General features: G+C 38.1%; 1 protein-coding gene across 1 annotated transcript in view; it reads left to right on the forward strand.

Annotated features, from left to right (window-relative positions):
* Nucleotides 1–291: 291 nt before the first annotated feature.
* The window catches only part of GLCCI1 (glucocorticoid induced 1), a gene marked incomplete at its 5' end in the record, with an annotated part of 111657 nt that continues 90600 nt past the window's right edge, over nucleotides 292–21348 (forward strand). The window contains one exon of the mRNA XM_035021392.1: nucleotides 292–994. Within this exon, the coding sequence (XP_034877283.1) occupies nucleotides 292–994 (703 nt within the window). The remainder of the gene's footprint in view (nucleotides 995–21348) is intronic.

Genomic DNA, 21348 nt, shown 5'->3' on the forward strand with positions numbered 1-21348 from the left:
GGAAATCAGTTGCCATTTGGAGTGAGGAGCAGGCGGAGGCGGCGGCGGCGGTGTTTGCGGTGGCGCGGGATCCGCGGAGAGCGAGACACCTCGAGGCCCTTTCCTCCTGTCCCGATCCCGAGAAGCAGGGGTCCGGGCCTGCGTGCAGTTGCTGGGCGATCCCGCGCGTGCAGCCCTGCGAGGCAGCGAGCGGCCCCCGAGGCTGCGTGATCCGGACTGTTGCCCCTCTCCCCTGTCAGCGCGATGCCCGGGGCGGCGGCGGCTCCGGGCTCCTCGCGGCCCCGGCCGTGACCGCCACACCGAGCACGGCCCGCCGGTTGGGGCCGTTGGGCGTTTGTTTTCGCAGCCTTCCCCTCCCCCCCTCGCCGAGGCGGCGGGGGTGCGCGTTGGGAAGGGGGAGCCGAGAGACTCCTCCTCCTCCCCGATACCCCCGCCCCTCCCCCTTACACACTCGCACGCACTATCGCGCCGGCTCCCACACGCTCGCGCGCCTCCCGCTCTGCGCCTCCGTGTCGGCCGGCGTCGTCCCGGGCCCTCGGAGCCACCATGTCCACTGCCTCCTCCTCCAGTTCCTCTCAGACCCCTCATCCCCCGCCGCAGAGGATGCGGCGCAGCGCCGCGGGCTCCCCGCCCGCCGCCCCCTCCGCCGGCAACGGGAACGGTGCGGGCGGCGGCGTGGGTTGCGCCCCGGCTGCGGGAGCCGGCCGGCTGCTGCAGCCCATCCGCGCCACGGTGCCCTACCAGCTCCTGCGGGGCAGCCAGCACAGTCCCACGCGCGCACCCGCCGCCGCCGCCGCCGCCTCGCTGGGCAACCTCCCGGGGCCCGGTGCGGCCCGCGGCCCCAGCCCGCCCAGCCCGACGCTGCCGCCGGCCGCAGCCGCGGCCCCGACCGAGCAGGCGCCGCGGGCCAAGGGCCGCCCGAGACGGTCCCCCGAGAACCACCGGAGGAGCAACTCACCTGAGAGACGGAGCCCCGGCTCGCCCGTGTGCAGAGGTAGCGAGCCCAACCCTTCCGTCCTCCCGGGCTGCGTCTTCCCCGACGGTTCCCTCCGTGGAAACTTCAGCCTCTCCGGGCTTCTCTTTGCTAGTGCATTATCGAAGGTGTGAAAGTGGCTTTGGGAATCTCACCTCCCTGCGGTCGTTGCGGGGCTTGGAGGAGCGAACTGAAAAGCAACTTTTATTTGACCCACATGCCGCCCCTCAGATTTTATCTTCCATCACTCGCCTGCATCGAAAGGTTTTTCAGTTTGTGAGCTGATTAGCTCACTCATGTGTTTGCTGTTGGTAGCAGGGGAAGGAGGAGCTGGGCGAAACACTTAAAAATACACGCACACAAACTCTGGCAGCCGATAAGGTGGTGGTTGTAATCCACAGCCTCTTTGTGCTTTCCTACAAAGTTCCTAACGTGTCTGTGACTACTGGGATATATATATTTCTTCTTTTTTGGAAGGGTGATGGCATTAGTTATGAGGATATCTGTTGGATGTGTAGAAGAGACAGTTTTGGATATGCAATTGAAGTGTATAGTGTTTTGGTGGGTTTTTTTTTTTTTTTTGGTCTCTTTTTTTCTACTTTATATAGTCATATGCATCAGAGCAGTACTTCGCTGAAAATCGTCTATGCCCAACTCAAGATTTTCATGGTAAATTTCTGAAGACCTATTTGTGGAGTGTGCTCACTTTTTCCTTCCATTTTTAAGTACACTTAACAGTTCAGTTGAGCTGTTAAAGGATCTCAAGTTTCTTTTTTGTTAGGTGTCAAAGGTAATGGTGAGCTAGTAGATGCTGTCGGCTTCCCTTAATGTTTTGTGTTTGGTTTGGTTTTGTTTATGTCTGGGGACACAGTGCATGATCTAGTTGGGTCCTGGGGGAGAAGAGGAAGATTAGCCAAAACAGGGACTTAAAGCTCATAAGGGAGAGTGGTGTAGCTAATATAATTAGATACCAGGCTAGAGCTACAGATGCTGCTGCTGCAGCAGCATTGTGGAGACAACTGATCATACCGAGTGGAAAACTCTCTGCTTGGAAGGGAAACACTGTGGAGCTCTGTACGTTGATGTGGTATGTGGAAATTTTTTTTTTTTTTTTAATGGAGCTTTTTAATGAAAGACCTAGACTTGGAGAAAGTGATTATGTTATGATGGATTGCAGTTTTGGTGGTGGTGTTTTTTTAATATTTCTGGCTGGTAATTAGCATGTTGCTAAGGCACTTGTTTTCAGACCACTTGATGGTGTGGCAGAGTAGGATGTAGTGCAGTGGTATGTGTACATGAGCACCAAGAAATACCTCCTGTAATCTGTATGCACCAGGAGGAATTTGCTCCCCCACTCCTCCCCCAGGTCAAGCCAGCTGCTGCAGAAACTGACATCCTCCAGCAAATCCTGAATGAATGAATGAAAACAACGTGATCGCCCTAATAATGACCACAACTGAACACACATCTTTGGCTGTATTTTATAGAAAAGGCCACCATTTTCTAACAGATTAATGCCATATGCAGCTCCCTTGCACATTTTCTGGAGCTATATGAAATGAGAGGTAAAAGAACAAATAGAAGGCAGCAGTTAGAGAAATTTTTGAGTGATTTAACTTCAACAGTGCATAGATTGAGTTTTGGGATTTTCTTTTAGGGACTAATGTAACAGCCATAGAATAAGCATTTCAGACTGTGTACAGAGGGTTTTGTGGGCAAAGTAAGAGTATTTGCTGCAACAGTATAATGGCCATCTAGTGCCTGCTCCCCTTTTGTTGATAAACACTAACATCTTACAACACGTCATAGTACAACTTGTTTTTCTGCATCCTTCAAAAGCCTTAATTGCTTAAGAATTACATGGTCCATCATAAAGTAGTTTTAATGAAATTTGTGATCAGGCTTAAACTATCCCCCTTGTTGTAGTGTGGCATATCTGAGTTTAATGCAATTTTAATGTAATCATGATGAAAACACTTCCCTGAGTCTGGTTGTGCAGCAGACAGATTTGCATCACTACAGAGCTTGTATTGGGAATAGAAGAGGCTTTTCTGCTGTCTTTAACACCAGGTGGTTTTGTCAGTTTCTTACATTTAAGGGATTTTGAATGCAGGCTCTTGAGCCCCCAGTTCCCTGATTATATTACCTTTATGTTACTTCTCCACATCCCGCCGTGCTCCTCTCTACCCATATTAAAACTGTGCAACTAATCTATTCTGTTTAGCCATTTAAAATCCATTCTATGAACATTTGAACATTTTTTCAAACATTATCTACTCAGTTTCTTCTGAATTCTGTGAGGTTCTGACTTCAGTGGATTTTAGCCTCCACAGGTCAAGGCTCCTGCCGCCGTGGCCGCTGCCGCTGCAGACGCTGACATCACTATACTGCATGAATGAAAAACAACAACGTGCTCCATTTCTTGCTCTCCACCTCCTTCCTCTTCTGCACACTCCTCTGTGTGTGTGTGTGTGTGTGTGTGTAAGATGGTGTTACACTGCATTTGAAACTACATTTAAAAATGTTAAGTAGATGGTGGTTCAAGGGATATGTATGTAGTATAGAGGCATATTGTTTACAAAAAGCTTCAAGTGCTATGAGCATTTAGACTGGAGATGTCATAATTGAGCATTCAGTATTTTTTTTTTTTATCTGGACTGGTGGTTATGGAAGAAAATACAGAAGCTTTAAACACTTTTCTTTGTAATTGTTTTACCAAGAAGAAATTATGGAACAACATGATTTCTAAACATGTTGGATCATTATTTCCCTCTTAAACATTCTTACTATGCATATTTATAGGGTTAAATCCATAGTAATAAAGAAAGGATACTCAGATTATTTCACAAAGCTGAGGAAAAGCTGAATTCTGTAAAAGGTACAATCAAATTTTAATATATTAGTTTATAAAATTCAACAAGATGGCAATTTCTTTATTTTTGTAGCACAGTTTTAGATAATTTAAAAGGGTATCATAACAGAAGACACATACATCTTTACCTGGACTTTTACAAATTAAAACTATCTTGTTTATGCATATTTTTGTTTGTATTTTTTAAAACCTCAAGGTTTGTTATTTATATTCATTTCTTTACTTCTGCCATTAGCAAAATGTCACCCTCCCCCTTGTTTGGTTCTGAAGGGTCTTGAAGTGGTGAATGACAAGCTGCTGAATGCATCCTCAGGCTCCCTGTGATGTGTTTGTAATAGATGTAAAATCATAAAGTATTATGCAAATAGTTATTTTTTTGTAATGGTAATACATAAAGTCTACCTTTGAAATAAATAGGACTACTCAAATGAGAATATAGCAGGATGTTAGTGTTAAAAATTAATCATCTGTAAGCTAAAATCATATGTAATAACCAAAAGAAAATAAAGTTGCTTTTTTCTGAAACCTCAGAGCAAAACCTATGGATTTAGAAACCTAGCAAATGCTCACAATTTTACTGTGCAAGATAAGATAGTAAGTAGCAGATCCTATTGTGGTTTTTTTTTTTTTTTTAAAGGATTGAGCATTAGGATGAATTATAAATTCTAAAAGATACAAAATCAGTTGCATTAGAGTACTCTGGATGGAGAATACTGCTGATTCTTAAGTGTACCAAATCTAGTTAAAAAAACATGGAAGAGCTTGTAATTTATATGGCTCCTGTTATGGAAAATAGCATGTGTTGATTCCTGGTTTAACATAACATTTATTTAGGCCTAATATGCTAGCAGAATACTGACTAACTCTAGAGTGAAATTTGATTAGAATTTTTCATGATTATTATTGAGAGCTTTATTGTTTTATGCATTAAGAAGTTATGATTGTATTTTAAAAGAAAATACAAAGCCAGCCAGCATGTAATGTTGAATGACTTCATGCAATGTGTACGTGTATGTCTTTGTGTTTTAATCAATTAATTTGCTTTCAGTTTTTTAATCTTTTCATTAAATTTCCCCTTTTGAGTCATTTTTATGCTATGCTCAGTTTGTGGAATGCAACATTTTTAATTACTTTTTTCTCCCCTCAGTTTTTAGAGATACTCAGACATTCTCTTCATACAAAGTTACCTCTCAGGGTATTCTTAGAAATTAAAGTCCTTCTCCTGGCCCCCTCTTTAAAAATTAATTTTCTTTGAGTGCTTAGAGGAAATTATTTCAAAGCTTTCCTGTACTTGAGTAAAAATAGTTAAGAGTTGTAGGGTTTTTTGTTTTGTTTTGTTTTGTTTCTAAAATGACAGGTTTCAAATACTGGTTTTTGAGAAAGGTTTTAGGCCTTTGAGAACTACACTAAGTATCAGCAGCATTGATTATTTAGCTTTTCCCATCAGTTATGGTGCATAAGATTTCTAGTTCACTTAAATAGATAAGTGAAATTATAGGAGTTATTTCTTCTTAAACTACTGTCTTATGTTCAAAGATTATATTCCTCTCAAATAATGTATGCTAAGCATATTGAATATCGTATACCTAAGATATATAAAAGCACCTTGGTCAATTTAACTGTATGTGTAGTTTTGTGTGTGTATATTGAGCTAAAGATTATTTCATTATTTACAGTACTTATTACAGAAGGACATGTCATTCACTGCAGTGTACATTTCTTCGAGGATTTAATGCAAATTAGGAATTATGCATTGGGAAATGCTGAAGAGTAATGACATCCTTGTGGTCTTTATTTTATTTGTGATAATGCAGACTAAATGTGAATAAGAAAACAAATAATTGGGCTCCATGGCAATGAATAACAATGGAAATAAATGGTAGTGTTCAATAAATGGCTAATAGGAGAAGGTTTTTCTTAAGTCTGAAATTTAAACAAATTTCTAGACACCTGTTTTATCAAAACTTTCACATGTCGCTAATAGTCTGCCAAAGAGTATATACTGACAGCCATGATAGTCTTAATTTTAGTTCAGTCTTTTCTCCAGTGCTTAAAATTGCTGGACACCGCCACCAAGACAGGCTTTTCCACAGCACCTGTGCCTGGCGCTGTTGTATTTTGTCTTCAGTATATAATTTTGTTATTAAATGATAAGGAAACCGAATCAGTGGTGCTGTTTCTGTCCTTTTATACTTGTATTTTAACAAGAGGTTGATTTTGAGACTGATAGTCTTTTAATTGAGTTTGCCAAAAGTGGAGGAAAGAGATAACACTACTCACCTATTAATAATGGGGAGCCTGAGAAACTGATGGAAGACCCAGAAATTCCCTCCACCCTTTATCTGGACCCCTTAAACTGACCATGAGTCCACCCATCATCCGGCTGATTCTGAAAGAGTAAGATTTGTGCTTATTCTGCAAAACAGATTAGAAAGAAAGAAAATAAGGGTTTTCCTTACGTTATGAACAATTGTAGAGAAAAATACTTCTCCAGTATTTCGGTTTAGGGACAAACATGGCAGATACCTTTAAGCAGTGTTGTTTACTTCAAAGGAATGTTTTTGAGGCAAATAACAGGAGGAGGCAAGTTCATGAATACCTGAGTAACTTCCCCTGTATTATGTTGTGTCTCTAGTTGTAGGTAGAAAGGAAGAAAGCATTTTAGTGCTTTTTTATACACTAGGCAATGTATATGTTCATTTATCAAGGAAGTGCATTTGAAGTGCAAATCTTCTGATTCCAGATCTAGCGTTTATTCCACAAGACTATCCCATTGCTCCTAACTCAAAAAGACTGATATTGGTGACCAGCTGTGATTTCTGAGCTAGAAGAATTACTAAAGAATAGGTTTTCTGTTTTCACAGCACTATTACACTTTGCTAGGATGTGCCTTGACATTTTCAGAATGTCTAAACATGTAAGACATGGGATGGTGAATGTAACCGGAACAGAATATATATGGATTGGTCGTATTTCCCCATTTGTTCTTAAAAGTATAAGTGTGTGTGAGAGAGGGCAAGAAAATGAGAAATCCTTCTTCCTGAGGACTCAGGGATATGAACTTGACTGTTTCTGGCCCTCTTCCCATCTAGAATTTGTGCTGTCCTTGAATCATAGTGAGAAGTACTTTTCTCCATGAATGTTAGAAGTTAGTTACACATGGTGGTAAACTAATGAATGCTTCAGGAATCACTAAGCAGAGACTGGTCTCAAGTGATTGTCTCAGCAACTGGTGCTAGGTTAATTCAGCCCTCCCAAGAGCTAAGAAGTTATCACTGCAATTTGTGGGTTTGAACTGTGAATGTTTGTAGCTTAATGAAGTGCCACCATGGTGTACCTTAATGATGGCTCACCAAAAATAAGGATGAATGGAAGAAACTGGTGAAACCCACTATTGTGTGGCAAAATCAGTGTCCAAAATTGTCTTAACAAGTCATTAAAATTAAATCTACTAAACATCTGAATGTTTCATAAACTGCTACAACTTGCTGCCTAGTGTTACTAAAGATCAAATACCTACCACCTACTGACAGTAATAACTCCTTATTTAGCCAGTATAACCACAGGGAGAACTTTTGTGAATAGTCCATATAGCTAATTTTAACTTTTACATTACTAAGAAATAAACTTTCTAAAGGTATCATGCACTTGTTTTCTTAAGCAGAACAAACAAAACATAAGTGAACTCTTTGTGGCTTGTTTAGCTTTATTAATACTTACCTAACAAAATAATTATTATAGATCGTATTGAATATAAGATTGAATGAGCATTGACTGACAACTAGAGTTGCCCTATAACTGATTCTATAAATTTGCTTTTGGGATTGTCTTTTTTTTTTTTTTTTTTTTTTTTTAGAGATGGAGAGAGAGAATCTTAAGCAGGTTCCATGCCTGGTATGGAGTCCGATACAGGGCTCAGTCTCATGACCCTGAGATGAAATCAAGAGTTGGATGCTTAACCCGACTGAGCCACCCAGGTGCCCCAAGATTGTCTTTTTTCTGATGAAAGTGGAATGAAGCAATGTGTGACTACGTTATTCCTTAATAGAATAACCTAGCTCTTTTCTCCAGAATAGTCACATTAAAGTCCAGGTTATTTCCTAAATGGTACTATAAGAGTCTTAGAAACAAAAAGGTATACTGGAAAAATATTAAATTTGGAGTTAAGAGACTTGGGTTCTATTTTCAGTTTTAACATTTGACTTACAGCAAGTCACCAACTCTTGACATCTTATTTTCTCTATCTTTAAAGTGAGAGGTGGGGGGGCACCTGGGTGGCTTAGTCGGTTAAGTGTCTTCCTTCGGCTCAGGTCATTATCCCAGGGTCCTGGGATGGAGCCCCGCATTGGGCTCTCTGCTCAGCAGGGAGCCTGCTTCTCCCTTTGCCTCTGCCTCTCTCTCTCTCTCTCTCTGTCTCTCATTAATAAATAAATAAAATTTTTTAAAAATGAAGTGAGAGGTGGGATTTTTAAGATTTTGGTTAGAGAAAAAATTCTGAAAGGAAAAGTAAGGTTATTAAACTAGATAATTTTTTGTAAGTATTCCCCCCTAGCTTTATTGAGGTATGACTGAGAAATAAAAACTGTAAATATTTAAAGTACAGTATGATGGTTTTATCTATTATACACCATGAAATGATTATCACAGTCAAGCTAGTTAACACATCCATCACCTCACATAGTTACTGTTTGTTTTGGTGTATGATGAGAACACTTAAGATCTACTCTTGACAAATTTCAAGTATACAATACAGTATTATTAACTAGAGTCACTGTGCTGTGTAGTATTCATCATTATTTACCCAGAACTTGGTCATCTTATAATTGAAAGTTTGTACCCTTGACCTGTATCTTCCCTTTTCTCTCACCTGCAAGACCCTGGAAACCACCACTGTACTCTCTGCTTCTATAAATTTGACTTTTTTACATTCCAGTTGTAAGTGAGATCATACAGTATTTATTTTTCCGTGTCTGGCTTATTTTATTTAGTACAGTGTTCTCCAGGTTCATCTGTGTTGCCAGTGGCAGGATTTCCTTCTTTTTTTTTTTTTAAAGGCTGTATAATATGCGTGTGCGCATGTGTGACATTTTCTTTATCCATTCCTCCATCAATGGACATTCATGTTATTTCTGTATCTTGGCTATTGTGAATAATGCAATGAATGTGGGAGGGCAGATATCTCTTTAAGATACTGATTTCAGGGCGCCTGGGTGGCTCAGTTGGTTGAGCGACTGCCTTCGGCTCAGGTCATGATCCTGGAGTCCCGGGATCGAGTCCCGCATCGGGCTCCCTGCTCAGTGGGGAGTCTGCTTCTCCTTCTGACCCTCCCCCCTCTCATGTGCTCTCTCTCTCCTCTCATCCTCTCTCTCAAATAAATAAATAAAATCTTTAAAAAAAAAAAAAGATACTGATTTCATTTCCTTTGGATGTATATACCCAGAAGAAGGATTGCTGGATCATATGATAGTTCTAATTTTAGTGTTCTGAGGAATCTCTATACTGTTCTTTTTTTCCCTCCAAGATTTTATTTAAATTCAAATTAGTTAACATGTAGAGTAGTATTAGTTTTCAGAAATAGAATCTAGTAATTCATCACTTACATATAACACCCAGTGCTCATCACAAGTGCCCTTCTTAATGCCCATCACCCTTTAATACATCCCCCACTCCCCTCCCCTCCAGCAAACCTCAGTTCTCTATCTTTAATAAGAGTCTGTTATAGTTTGCCTCCCTCTCTGTTTTTATCTTACTTTTCCTTCCCTCTCTCTATGTTCATCTGTTTTGTTTCTTAAATTCCAAGATGAGTGAAATCACATGGTATTTGTCTTTCTCTGACTTATTTTGCTTACCATAATACCCTGTAGTTCTATCCATGTCATTGCAGATGGCAAGATTTCATTCTTTTTGATGGCTGAGTAATATTCCATTCCATACACTTACACACACATACACACACACACCCCACATCTTTATCCATTCATCAGCCAATGGACATTTGGGCTCTTTCCATACTTTGGCTGTCGTTGATAGTGCTGTTATAAACACTGAGGTGCATGTGCCCCTTTGAATCAGTATGTTTGTATCCTTTGTATAAATACCTAGGAGTGCAATTTCTGGATCATACGGTAGTTCAGATAGTTCTACTTTTAACTTTTGGAGGAACCTCCATACTGTTTTGCAGAGTGGCTGCACCAATTTGCATTGCCACCAACAGTATAAGAGGGTTCTCCTTTCTCCACATCCTTGCCAACATCTGTTGTTTCCTGAGTTGTTAATTTTAGCCATTCTGACAGGTGTGAGGTGGTATCTCATTGTGGTTTTGATTTGTATTTCCCTGATGATGAGTGATGTTGAGCGTTTTTTCATGTGTCTGTTAGCATCTGTATGTCACCTTTGGATAAATGTCTATGTTCATGCCTTCTGCCCATTTTTTAACTGGATTATTTTTTGAGTGTTGAGCTTGATAGGATACTAGCCCTTTATCAGAAATATCATTTGCAAATATCTTCTCCCATTCCATCAGTTACCTTTTAGTTTTATTGCAGAAGCTTTTTATCTTGATGAAGTCCCAATAGTTCATTTTTGCTTTTGTTTCTCTTGCTTCCGGTGACATGTCTAGTAAGAAGTTGCTATAGCTGAATCACAGAGGTTGCATCGAATGTGTAGATGGCTTTGAGTAGTATAGACCTCTTAACAATGTTTGTTCTTCCAATCCATGAGCATGGAATGGTTTTCCATTTCTTTGTGTCTTTTTCAATTTCTTTTGTAAGTGTTCTGTAGTTTTCAGCATACAGATCTTTCACCTGTTTAGTTAGGTTTATTCCTAGGAATCCTATGGTTTTTGGTGCAATTGTAAATGGGATTGATTCCTTGATATCTCTTTCTGCTGCTTCATTATTGGTATATGGAAATGCAACAGATTTCTGTACATTGATTTTATATCCTGCCACTTTGCTGAATTCATGTATTAGTTCTTCCTTTTTTTTTTTTTTTTTTTTTTTTTGGTGGAGTCTTTTGGGTTTTCTACATAGATATACTGTTTTCTGTTCCCACCAATTTACGTTCCCACCAATGGCATACAAGTGTTACCTTTTCTCCACATCCTTGCCAATACTTTTTATCTCTTACCTTTTGATAATAGCCATTCTAGCAGGTGTGAGCTGGTATCTCATTGTGATTTTAATTTGCATTTCCCTGATGATTAGTGGTGTTGAGCACCTTTTCACATACCTGTTGGCCATTATATGTCTTCTTTGAAAAATGTCCATTCAACTCTTTTGCCCATTTTTTAATTGGGTTGTTTTTTTGTTTTGTTTTTTTTTGTTTTGTTTTTTGCTGTTGATTTGTAAGAGTTCCTTATATATTTTAGGTATTAACTCCTTATCAAATGTATGGTTTACAGATATTTTCTCCCATTCCATAGCTTGCCTTTTCATTTTATTGATTTTTTTTCCTTTTTCTGTGCAGGAGCTTTTTAGTTCGATGTAGTCCCACTTACTTATTTTTGCTTTTGTTGCTTTACTTTTGGTGTATATCCAAAATGTCATTGCCAAGACTGATGTCAAGGAGATTTTTCCCTCTATTTTCTCCTAGGAGTTTTACAGCTTTGGGTCTTATTTTTAAGGCTTTAACCCATTTTGAGTTAATTTTGTATTTGGTAATAAGAAGATGGTCTGATTTCATTCTTTGGCATGTGGATATCCAATTTTTCCAACACCATTTATTGAAGAGATTGTCATTTTGTGTGCCATTGTGTGTTCTTGGCACCCTTGTCAAAGATTAGTTGACCATATATCTTTGAGTTTATTTGTGGGCTCTCTGTTCTGTTCCATTGGTCTATGTGTCTGTTTTTTGTACCAGTACCATATTGTTTTGATTACTGTTGTATAGACTAGATAATTCTTAGTAAAATGATCATTTATTGAGTTTTTATGTCAGCCACTAGTCTTCACTGAAACCTAGTGTAAAGTACTTTTATAACTTCTCTGTGTAAATGACATCCTACAAGTTAAGTAATTGCCCAAGGTCAGGCAGCATGCACATAAGGCCCAGAGGGCCCATATAACTCTTAAGTCTCGACTTCAAGTTAACTGAGAGTTGCTTTTGGAACCCAGTTCATTATGGGACAGGAAAGCAAGCATAATGGGTTATCCCATTGCTTATACAGTTAAGTCAGAGAAAGGCCAAAAATAGCATTAGAGGGTTGGGTGAAGAGAAAGCTAAATGGGACTAGACTCTAGGGTCCACAGAACTTAAAATAGTTGCAAGTATTCCCAATGATTCAGGCCTCAGGTATGCATATAAGAATGTCGTAGCATTTCAAAATCTTATTATGCCATTAATAAGCCTTCCTTTTGGTCCTAAAAGGATCTACCACTTTGTTAAAGCAGAATTTAGATTTCATTTTTTTAAAACTGCCTTTCGTATGAATTCTCAAAATCTGGATAGAATAAGGTCTTTTGTATTTTCTTATTTGACAGTTTAAACTTTACATGTCTAATAAAGCATCATAAGGCTCCATTCATCCCTAACTTGATTCTTTACTCTTGCCATCCTTTGATATTTTAGCAGCATTCAAAATAGTACCTTTTTAGGGGCGCCTGGGTGGCTCAGTTGGTTGGGCAACTGCCGTCGGCTCAGGTCATGATCCTGGAGTCCTGGGATCGAGTCCCGCATCGGGCTCCCTGCTCGGCGGGGGGTCTGCTTCTCCCTCTGACCCTCTTCCCTCTCGTGCTCTCTGTCTCTCATTCTCTCTCAAATAAATAAATAAAATCTTTTAAAAAAAAATAGTACCTTTTTACATATCACTCTCATGGCAAAACAACAAGGTGCACTATCTTCTCAACTTATAACTGCCTGAAATCTTTCACTTTCTCTGGGTTTGCTGATGTGATCCAGAAAAGATATTCTGAGCTCCATTTTAATAATCTCTTCCATGGTGATTTGGGGTTTTGTGTTTTTTTTTTTTTTCAGTGTCATTTGTGCTTATTGTAAGCTCTCTTTAATAGTCAGTGTGGAACATGAGCCATTTCATAAGTAACATTAGAAATGATATTTTTATTGTTATGATATTGAAAGTGTTGTATAGAGTCTGTGTGATGGATTGAGTTTTTCATGATATTCTGTAATTATATTAACTTTTCTAGTTAAATACATCAGTTTATAAGTTGAATCAGTGAAGTAATATTTCGATCTTAGAAGATAATAAAAACTGGTAGGGCTCACTTGCTCAGGGTTACATCAGGTCTAGCCATAAAAAACTTTGCTAGTCTCATGTATACCTGTGCAGGGATCTTTCCATGAAGGTACAAAAAGATCATAGTGAAATACAGATTTGTTTATATATGAGCTGGTAGTCTGTAAACAAAATATTTTTTCAGTATCTTTGAGGGTTCTGTGACAATGTCATTTTCTTCTAAAGTATAGTTGGAGGCAATCTGATATCTTGCTGTGAAAAGAATCAGCTGTAAGTTAGACTAAGTGTCTAACATTTACTAAATAGAGGTTAGCAAACATTGCTAAATGCAGTTTCATTAGTTTCTTAGAAGTGGGGAATTAGACTGTGCTCAGAAATAAGGTTTTTTGAAAACTACAGTATTCTGCAATATTTTGATTAGATGGCTTAAAAAACATTTTAAAATCCTTTACATGCCAGAGTGACCCATTATTAAAAAACAAAACCAAACCAAACCTCTAGTCAGTCACATTTGCTTACTCTTTGGCTTTTTGGTTAACATATGGCCAAAGTTTAATGTAGCTTTAATGTAATTTCCATAACTGTTCATTCATTCAAGAAATGTTTCAGTTACTGTACTAGTTGCTGGCAATATGTTGGTGAGTAAAACTAATGGAATTCCTCCTTTTTTTACACAATAAATATTTTTTGAGTCCCCACTGTATCTGAGAAACTCTGACCCTTACAGAATACATATTCTAGGTACAGTTGATATGCTCACATTCATATTTCGCAATGAAGTCAGTTCATTTAAAATCTGCCAAGACTTTAACCCACTCTTTGCTCTGAGCTTTGGGCTTCACATATGAATTATGTTCCTTTGCTTGCTTTTCTAAGTTAAGTTGAACTTTTTGGTATTTCTTGAATACCAAATACTCTTTTTATATGTGTTTTCTTTCGTTAGATGAAGCCTAGGAGACCTTCCTTCTGTGGCTTTTCTATAATATATCTAGGTCTAACTTACATTCTTGCATGGATGTACAATATTCTGCTATAGTTGGCCTAGGATTACATCATTGACACTTTCTGTGCACACATATACCCAGATACCCTCTCGGTATTCTGAACGTTATTGCTGGATGTGACTTTTTGTATAGAAATGTAGTAGTATGTAGTAATGATGTGTGGTGATACCTGGACACTGATAGCTTGTGAGACTATTGAAATGAGTACAACTTGGCTTTGGCTAAATATCTGCTATATTGAGCTAGAAGAGAATGGAAAATAAGCTTTTCATATGTTGTATTACCAGTAATTGATACCTTGGTTGAATGCACAATGACTTATTTGTCTTTACTATACTCAGAATTCAGTTTTCATTTTTATCTATTCATAAAAGTTTTTATCTTAAAGAATTATTAGCTTTAAAGTCTTTAGTATTAGTATTTGGTTATATTAGTTAATCTTTAAGACAGTTGTCCTGTTCTACTTTGTGCTAAGCCAAGTGGTCAAAAATAACATCTTTATACAGATATTCCCATTTAATGGAGTAAGTATTACACCTAATTTCATGGTAAAACAGATGTTAGGTGAAGTGTATGTTCTGGGTCAGTTTTTTTGTTGTTGTTGTTTATGGAGCATTGAAGAAATTCTTATAATCCCTGAATATAACCATATAATAAACCATGTAAAATTGTATGTAGGAGTTTTAGAAAATAGGAAGGCATAGGAAAAGTAATGAAATAAATTATTGTTAATATTTGCTGTGTCATTTAAAATCACTATTCCATTCTTGAATTAAGTGCTTCAAAATGTAAAAGAAAGTAAATATAGATTATGGTAGCTGAATTTTCGATGAGACTGACTGTATCATTCCCATAGTTAATATAGCAATTCTAGAGACTTTAACAGTTTACTTATGATTTTTCCTCCAAGCATTGTCTTAATGTTTCTGTAATTCTGTATTCAGAGTAATTTTGGTGGATGTGCGTGCTTCACCAAATAGCACCTTGTCATTTTTAGTGTTCCAGTGTGGAGCATAGTGGCTGGTACTTAGAAAGCCCTGCAGCAAACACTTGATAAATCTTTACATAGGAATTAGGAGAGATTTATTTTGGGTATATAAGGGTTCAAATCACTGAACAGTCATTTTTATGACATGCAGTCTTATAGGTATCTGGCAAAGATGAAAATTAATAGATTACATTTGTGTTGCCATTTTCTAAAATCCCTAAATGTTTGGGGAACTGATGGCTTTTATCTTCATTTAGGGCCTATCATTCAGTGGTAGTATGTAAGGTTGGAAAAGCACTGATTTAAACCTTCATATGAAATGGGAGCTGGGTGCTCCTGCTGGTAGAAATAGGTAGGACAAGGATGGATGATGTCAGGACAGTCCACATTTTGAAAGATGGAGAATACACTACTACAGAGTGAGTTTCTAGGTTACAGTGAGAGTTCTGTTAAGTGAATTTTGGCCTGTTGAGGCTGTGTGGAATCAGCTTGTAAAGCTGTTAAATTTAGAGAAACTAAAGTTATCATTCCCCAAATTCGATGGGCTTTTTCAATTAAAATTCTAAGTGTTTTTACAGTCTTTCATAAAGATCATGATTATACTAAGCTCCAAGTAAGGAGAATGTAAATTACATATTAATTTGTGCTGCATTATAATGTAAAAAAATTTTAACTGTAGAGTGAATTTTGGGGTAATTATTTGCTTTAGAGAATGTCTAACTTACGTGCAAGTAAAATTATTCAATTTACCAAAGTGTTATTTACACAAACTTTTTAGGAAGTCAGTTGCACAAGGTTGAGGTTCATCTGAGGTTGTAAAAACATTACTGAATAGTGTAATTTCTCATTGCTGCATAAAATGTTCTACTGACATTTAGCAGAATTAACAAATATCCTAAGACGTTGTTACAAATGAGCATGAATAGGTATTTTCCATTCCCTTTCTAGTCTGAATTTAAAGATCTAAGAAATTTGGTATTCAACTAACCCCTGAAAGGGAAAGAACTCATATGCACTAATGATTTTATGTCTCACAAAATTCTCTGTGGAAAGATATGCTTTTAAATTAGATAAATATTCCAAGGCTTTTTCTGGAATATTTTGTCCTTATAAAAAGAAGTTATTCAGTTATAATTTCCTAGCAAACTGTTTCTAACCAGCTTCATGGAGGAAGTATTTCTTCCTTCATGAAAAACTTCCACAAAGTCTTCCACTGTTACTAGTGTCAAGAAGACAAAGCAATAAGTAAGCATAATTAGACTAGAAAGATGATTAGTGCTGTGGATCATGATTTCATTTATAATTGTATATTACTATAGGCTGATTTTAACTTAGTTTCTTTATATACTTATGGACCAGGAAATTAATTAACCAACTAATATGTTCATTCTGAAGGTCTATACAGTATGGGAATGGGTGTGTGTGTGTGTATGTGTGTGTGTATGTAAAAGAAGTCCCTTAAGTTCACATTCATTTATCAGCAATTACTGGGTAATCACTGGCTCCTGATACTTTTCTCCATACAGAGTAGAGATTCATGGTCATCTTTTCACAATACTTCAAGTACTTTTAATATACTGGTGGTAGTGACTTAGGGATTTGGCTTATCTCATGAAAGAGGAAAGCAGTGGACATATAACTAGGTATAATTCTAAACATCTCCCTTGTGATTATGGGGAAACTTGCTATTTATCATATTACAGTTATATTTCCTTCCTGGAGGCATGTCTTGAATGCTGACTTCTTTGACTAAACTGTTTACTTCAGGGTTATTTGGTAAAAAAAAATAAGTTTGTTGGGTTGGTTTGGAGAAACATATTAATCAGTTCAAATATAAATTCCCTTTTCTAAATTATCTAACAGTTTAGAATGCCAACCCAGTTATATGCGGTTTAATTTTATTAACAAATGTATGATAATTTTCTCTGAAGTTGGCTTTGTGATTTTTGAGCAGAAGGTTATGTTGGTATTTAATTTCAAAGTTTAAACAAGCACTGAAAGGTGTAATTGCATTTCTACAGACAGGAGAGGGTATTCTAAGTGGGACCTGTGTATAGCAAATTAAAATAGACATTATCCTTACATTCTGCAAGTTGTCACATCATTATAAATGTCTTTGGTTGTTTTGCTCATGCTCTTTATCTTCTTGTTAGTCTTGTTACCATCTGTATAAAAGGTTTTAATTTAAAGTGTATTCAAATAAATAAAATCTGTAAAAAAAAAAAAAAAAAAAAGGGGGCGCCTGGGTGGCTCAGATGGTTAAGCGTCTGCCTTCGGCTCAGGTCATGATCCCAGGGTCCTGGGATCGAGTCCCGCATCGGGCTCCTGACTCAGCGGGGAGTCTGCTTCTTCCTCTCCCTCTGCCTCTCCCACTGCTCATGCTCTCTCTCTCTCTCTCTGTATCTCTGTGTCTCAAATGAATAAATAAAATCTTTAAAAATAAATAAATAAATAAATAAATAAAGTGTATTCAGCTGGGGCACCTGGGTAGCTCGGTCAGTTAAGCATCTGCCTTTGGCTCAGGTCAGGATCCCAGGATCCTGGGATCAAGGCCAGAATCGGGCTCCCTGCTCAGTGGGGAGCGTGCTTCTCCCTCTCCTCCTGCTTGTGCTCTCTCTCTCTCTGTCAAATAAATAAAATCTTTAAAAGAAAATAAAGTGTATTCATCCTATGTTTCACAGCGTGGAATATATCATACTCTCTTAGTTAACATGCTTTTAAAACGTGGCCTATTTTTCTATGCTACTGAGAGAAAAACAATAACTTATTAATAACTTTTACCCGATATAATTCCAAATTTGAGTCATGTGCTCTAATTATTCATATATAATAAGATATGATTAGGAGTACAGTTATCAAGGTAAAGAATATCAAATGAGTTAAGTTTAAACTCAGAGATTTGGTACAGAAATGGAGTTGAATGGTTTCTTTTACTTGCTAATTGGCACTATGGAACACAACCTTGATTAAGACTTTCAGACCCAGGGCATCATTGGGTTAAGTTCTTACTTCCTGTCAGTGTAATCATTAACTTTTTCCTCCTTTCTCATTTCTCCCATCCTGCTCATCACTGTATCTTGTCCCATCTCCTCTGAATTATGTCCTGAATCTGGTGGCTGCTTTCCATCCTTTCCATGTTAATTATTGTTGCTTGTACTGTTGTCCCTAAAACCTCCCATCTTTAATCAAGCCATCATACTGCTATAAGTACAGTCTTTCTTAAAAAAGAAAAATCTGAAGTTTAAAATCCTTAGCTTGGCATAAAAGACTCATCTTGGCACCCTCTGTCATGTACCTCATGTTCTTTGCGAACTGAACTCACTTTTTATTGTTAATGGTGTTATCCTTTTATAGCTCCATACTTTGAATACATGTTCCTTGTCAGGGTAGGGTACAATAGATTACCTTAAATTAGATTAAGTTAGATTACCCTCCTTGTGGTGACAGTTTATGATGATAATTAGTGAGATTGTAAAATCTGGCCCAAACTCTCCGCAAGGATAATTGTAGATGCTAGTGCTACCAACTTTACTGCATCTCAGAGTTTAAAGAAAGGTGGTCCACCAGCTTTTACTACTAGGACTACTTTGAAAATTCACCTTGGAAGATCTACTGTATTCTCATCTGATTCAACACTTCGGCAAGTGGGGTTCATTGTTATCAGTACTTGTGTCAATATGCAAGAAATACTGTATCAAGTTTGATTGTGTGACCTTGGTGGAATGTATTTTTACATAATTTTCTGTGTATTCTCAATAACTAAAGATTCTATATCTACTCTTTGACTACAGTTTTAAAAGACCATCTTCAGAAAAGTTCAGAGACGTTTTCCACAATGGTAGCCTTCTAAAAATAAGTCCATGGTCTCCCAGGGTGCTTGGCAGGACAAGAAGTTTAGTGTATTTATTAAATGGTCTTATTTCATACAAACATAGTTCTTGAATATACACCATATCAAGAGTTTTGTACTGAATGAACCTATTTTAATTACCTGTTTGTGAAATACCTGAGCATGGAAATTTTAGTCTTTTAAAAATAGATGTGGAAAGGGCGCCTGGGTGGCTCAGTTGGTTAAGCGACTGCCTTCGGCTCAGGTCATGATCCTGGAGTCCCTGGATCGAGTCCCGCATCGGGCTCCCTGCTCGGCAGGGAGTCTGCTTCTCCCTCTCCCACTCCCCCTGCTTGTGTTCCCTCTCTCGCTGTGTCTTTCTCTGTCAAATAAATAAATAAAATCTTTAAAAAAATAAAAAATAAAAAATAAAAATAGATGTGGAAAATAGGATGACAGTAGGACCTGAATTCGAGTGTTTGTCACTATGTTGTACTTTATTCACAATGATTTTTTTTTTTTGATGAGCCTCACATACAGAATATTAAAAAGAAATATGGAGCTACTCTATTTGAGGCTCTTCTAAAAAGTCTTCAGTAAGGAGGTCCAGAATATATGCCAGGTGATTTCCAGTTTTTTAATACTTATTTCATAAAAGGCCAAGGGAAGATGGATAAATGATATCCACAAGTTCAGCAAACGTTTCTTGTGCTAGGTGTTAGAGAAACCAAAAAAAAAAGAGAGAGACAAAAGCCTTACTTTTGGTGGGATGGAATCAATCTCTGGTAGATAAGTCTTTCATTAATCATTTAAGTACGAACTAGGTACAAACTAAACAGATTAGTGAATGCTATTGGGTTTTTCTTTCTTTATTAAGTGAAAGTACAATAGCTAAAATATAGGTGGAAGGAGAGAAAGGTAAGTGAGTGACTTGATATCTCTATCAAAAATAAGTTAACTGCATTATTCATAATGTTCAGACATATATTGTTCAGTACTTGTATCTCACCACTACATAGGAAGGATTTTAAAGATTCTTTTTCTTCTTCTTCTTTTTTTTTATTTGACAGAGAGCACGTGCACAAGCAGGGGAAGCAGCAGGCAGAGGGAGAGGGAGAAGCAGACTTCCCGCTGTACAGGGAGCCCAACGCGGGTCTTGAACCCAGGACCCTGGGATCATGACCTGAGCTGAAGGCAGACGCTTAACTGGCTGAGCCACCCAGGCGCCCCCCCACTTTTTTTTTTTAGAGAGAGTGCAGGAGCAAGGGAGGGGAGAGGCAGAGGGAGAGAGAGAAGCTTAAGCAGGCTCCACACCCCATGCTGAGCCAACACAGGGCTCAATCTCATGACGATGAGATCATGACCTGAGCCAAAATCAAGAGTGAGACACTTAACCGACTGAGCCACCCAGGCGCCCCAGGATTTAAAAAATTCTAACCAGAGGTAAAGAGGGAAAGAACGTAGAGAAATGGGAAATATAAATCCACTGACCCACCTTCTTTGTGTAATTGGCTTCATCTGGGTTGGTTTTCCTCCCACATTGAGATGAGTCTTTCCAGTATATCTGGAGATGTTTGTTAGGGTTTTGATTCCAAATGTCCCAGCTATTCTATTCAGATAGAATAGAATTGTTATTGATTGTTAATGATTCAACCTGTATCCAAAACTATAGTCTGATATTTGTTCACTCAGTTCTTGGGCACTTGGGTTGAACATTGTTATTTCATCATTTCAGGGAAAAAATAATTCAGATCTAATATAATAAACTCTGAAACTTTGTGACTTTATTCCATTGGTAGGTCCTAGGCAGTGCCTACTGAAGTACAGTTCAATCAGTATCAATAAACTATTTTTGACTAAGATTATGGCCAGTTCTGTGGGCAGTTCTATGGCTATTTTAGAGGAATAAAATATCATGCTATTCTAAAATATTTTATGACACTTTTCCCCTGCACTTAGTCATGCCACTAGTAGTTTTATTTTTTCTTAAGTTGCTCTCAGTCCCTGGCAGCATTTCCTGGCAACCTTTTATGCACAATATTTGTTGAATTGTTGAGGTGGAAGGTGTTCTGTATGCAAACACAGAACTGGTTTTTTACCACGTTCTGTTTTACTCCGTAGCCTCGACAAAGGTGTCATTTGTATAAGACATTTTCCTTCAGGATGTTTCCTGCAGCTTTTGGCCATTTCCAACTTTAATGAAGCATCCAATTTTGGATAAACTACTGCTTCACAGCTACATATTTGATTCTTTGGTGTCAATATTTAGGAAAGAAAATGCTAGAATAAACATCTGTGTTTCCTTATTTCTGAAGCCTTCATTCTGTTCAGCCTATTGGTTCTGGGTTTATAGAGAAGTGTAGTTAGCTGTGTATTTGCCAGTCAGTGACATATTCACCATTGCTGGACTGGGGGACACAATGTGGGGGAAAATACAGCTCATAGACTAAGTTTAATTTATTAGATTCTTTTTCATTAAGCAGATC

This window comes from Mirounga leonina, unplaced genomic scaffold (assembly GCF_011800145.1).
Source record: "Mirounga leonina isolate KUSES-001 unplaced genomic scaffold, KU_Mleo_1.0 Mir_174, whole genome shotgun sequence".
NCBI lineage: Eukaryota > Metazoa > Chordata > Mammalia > Carnivora > Phocidae > Mirounga > Mirounga leonina.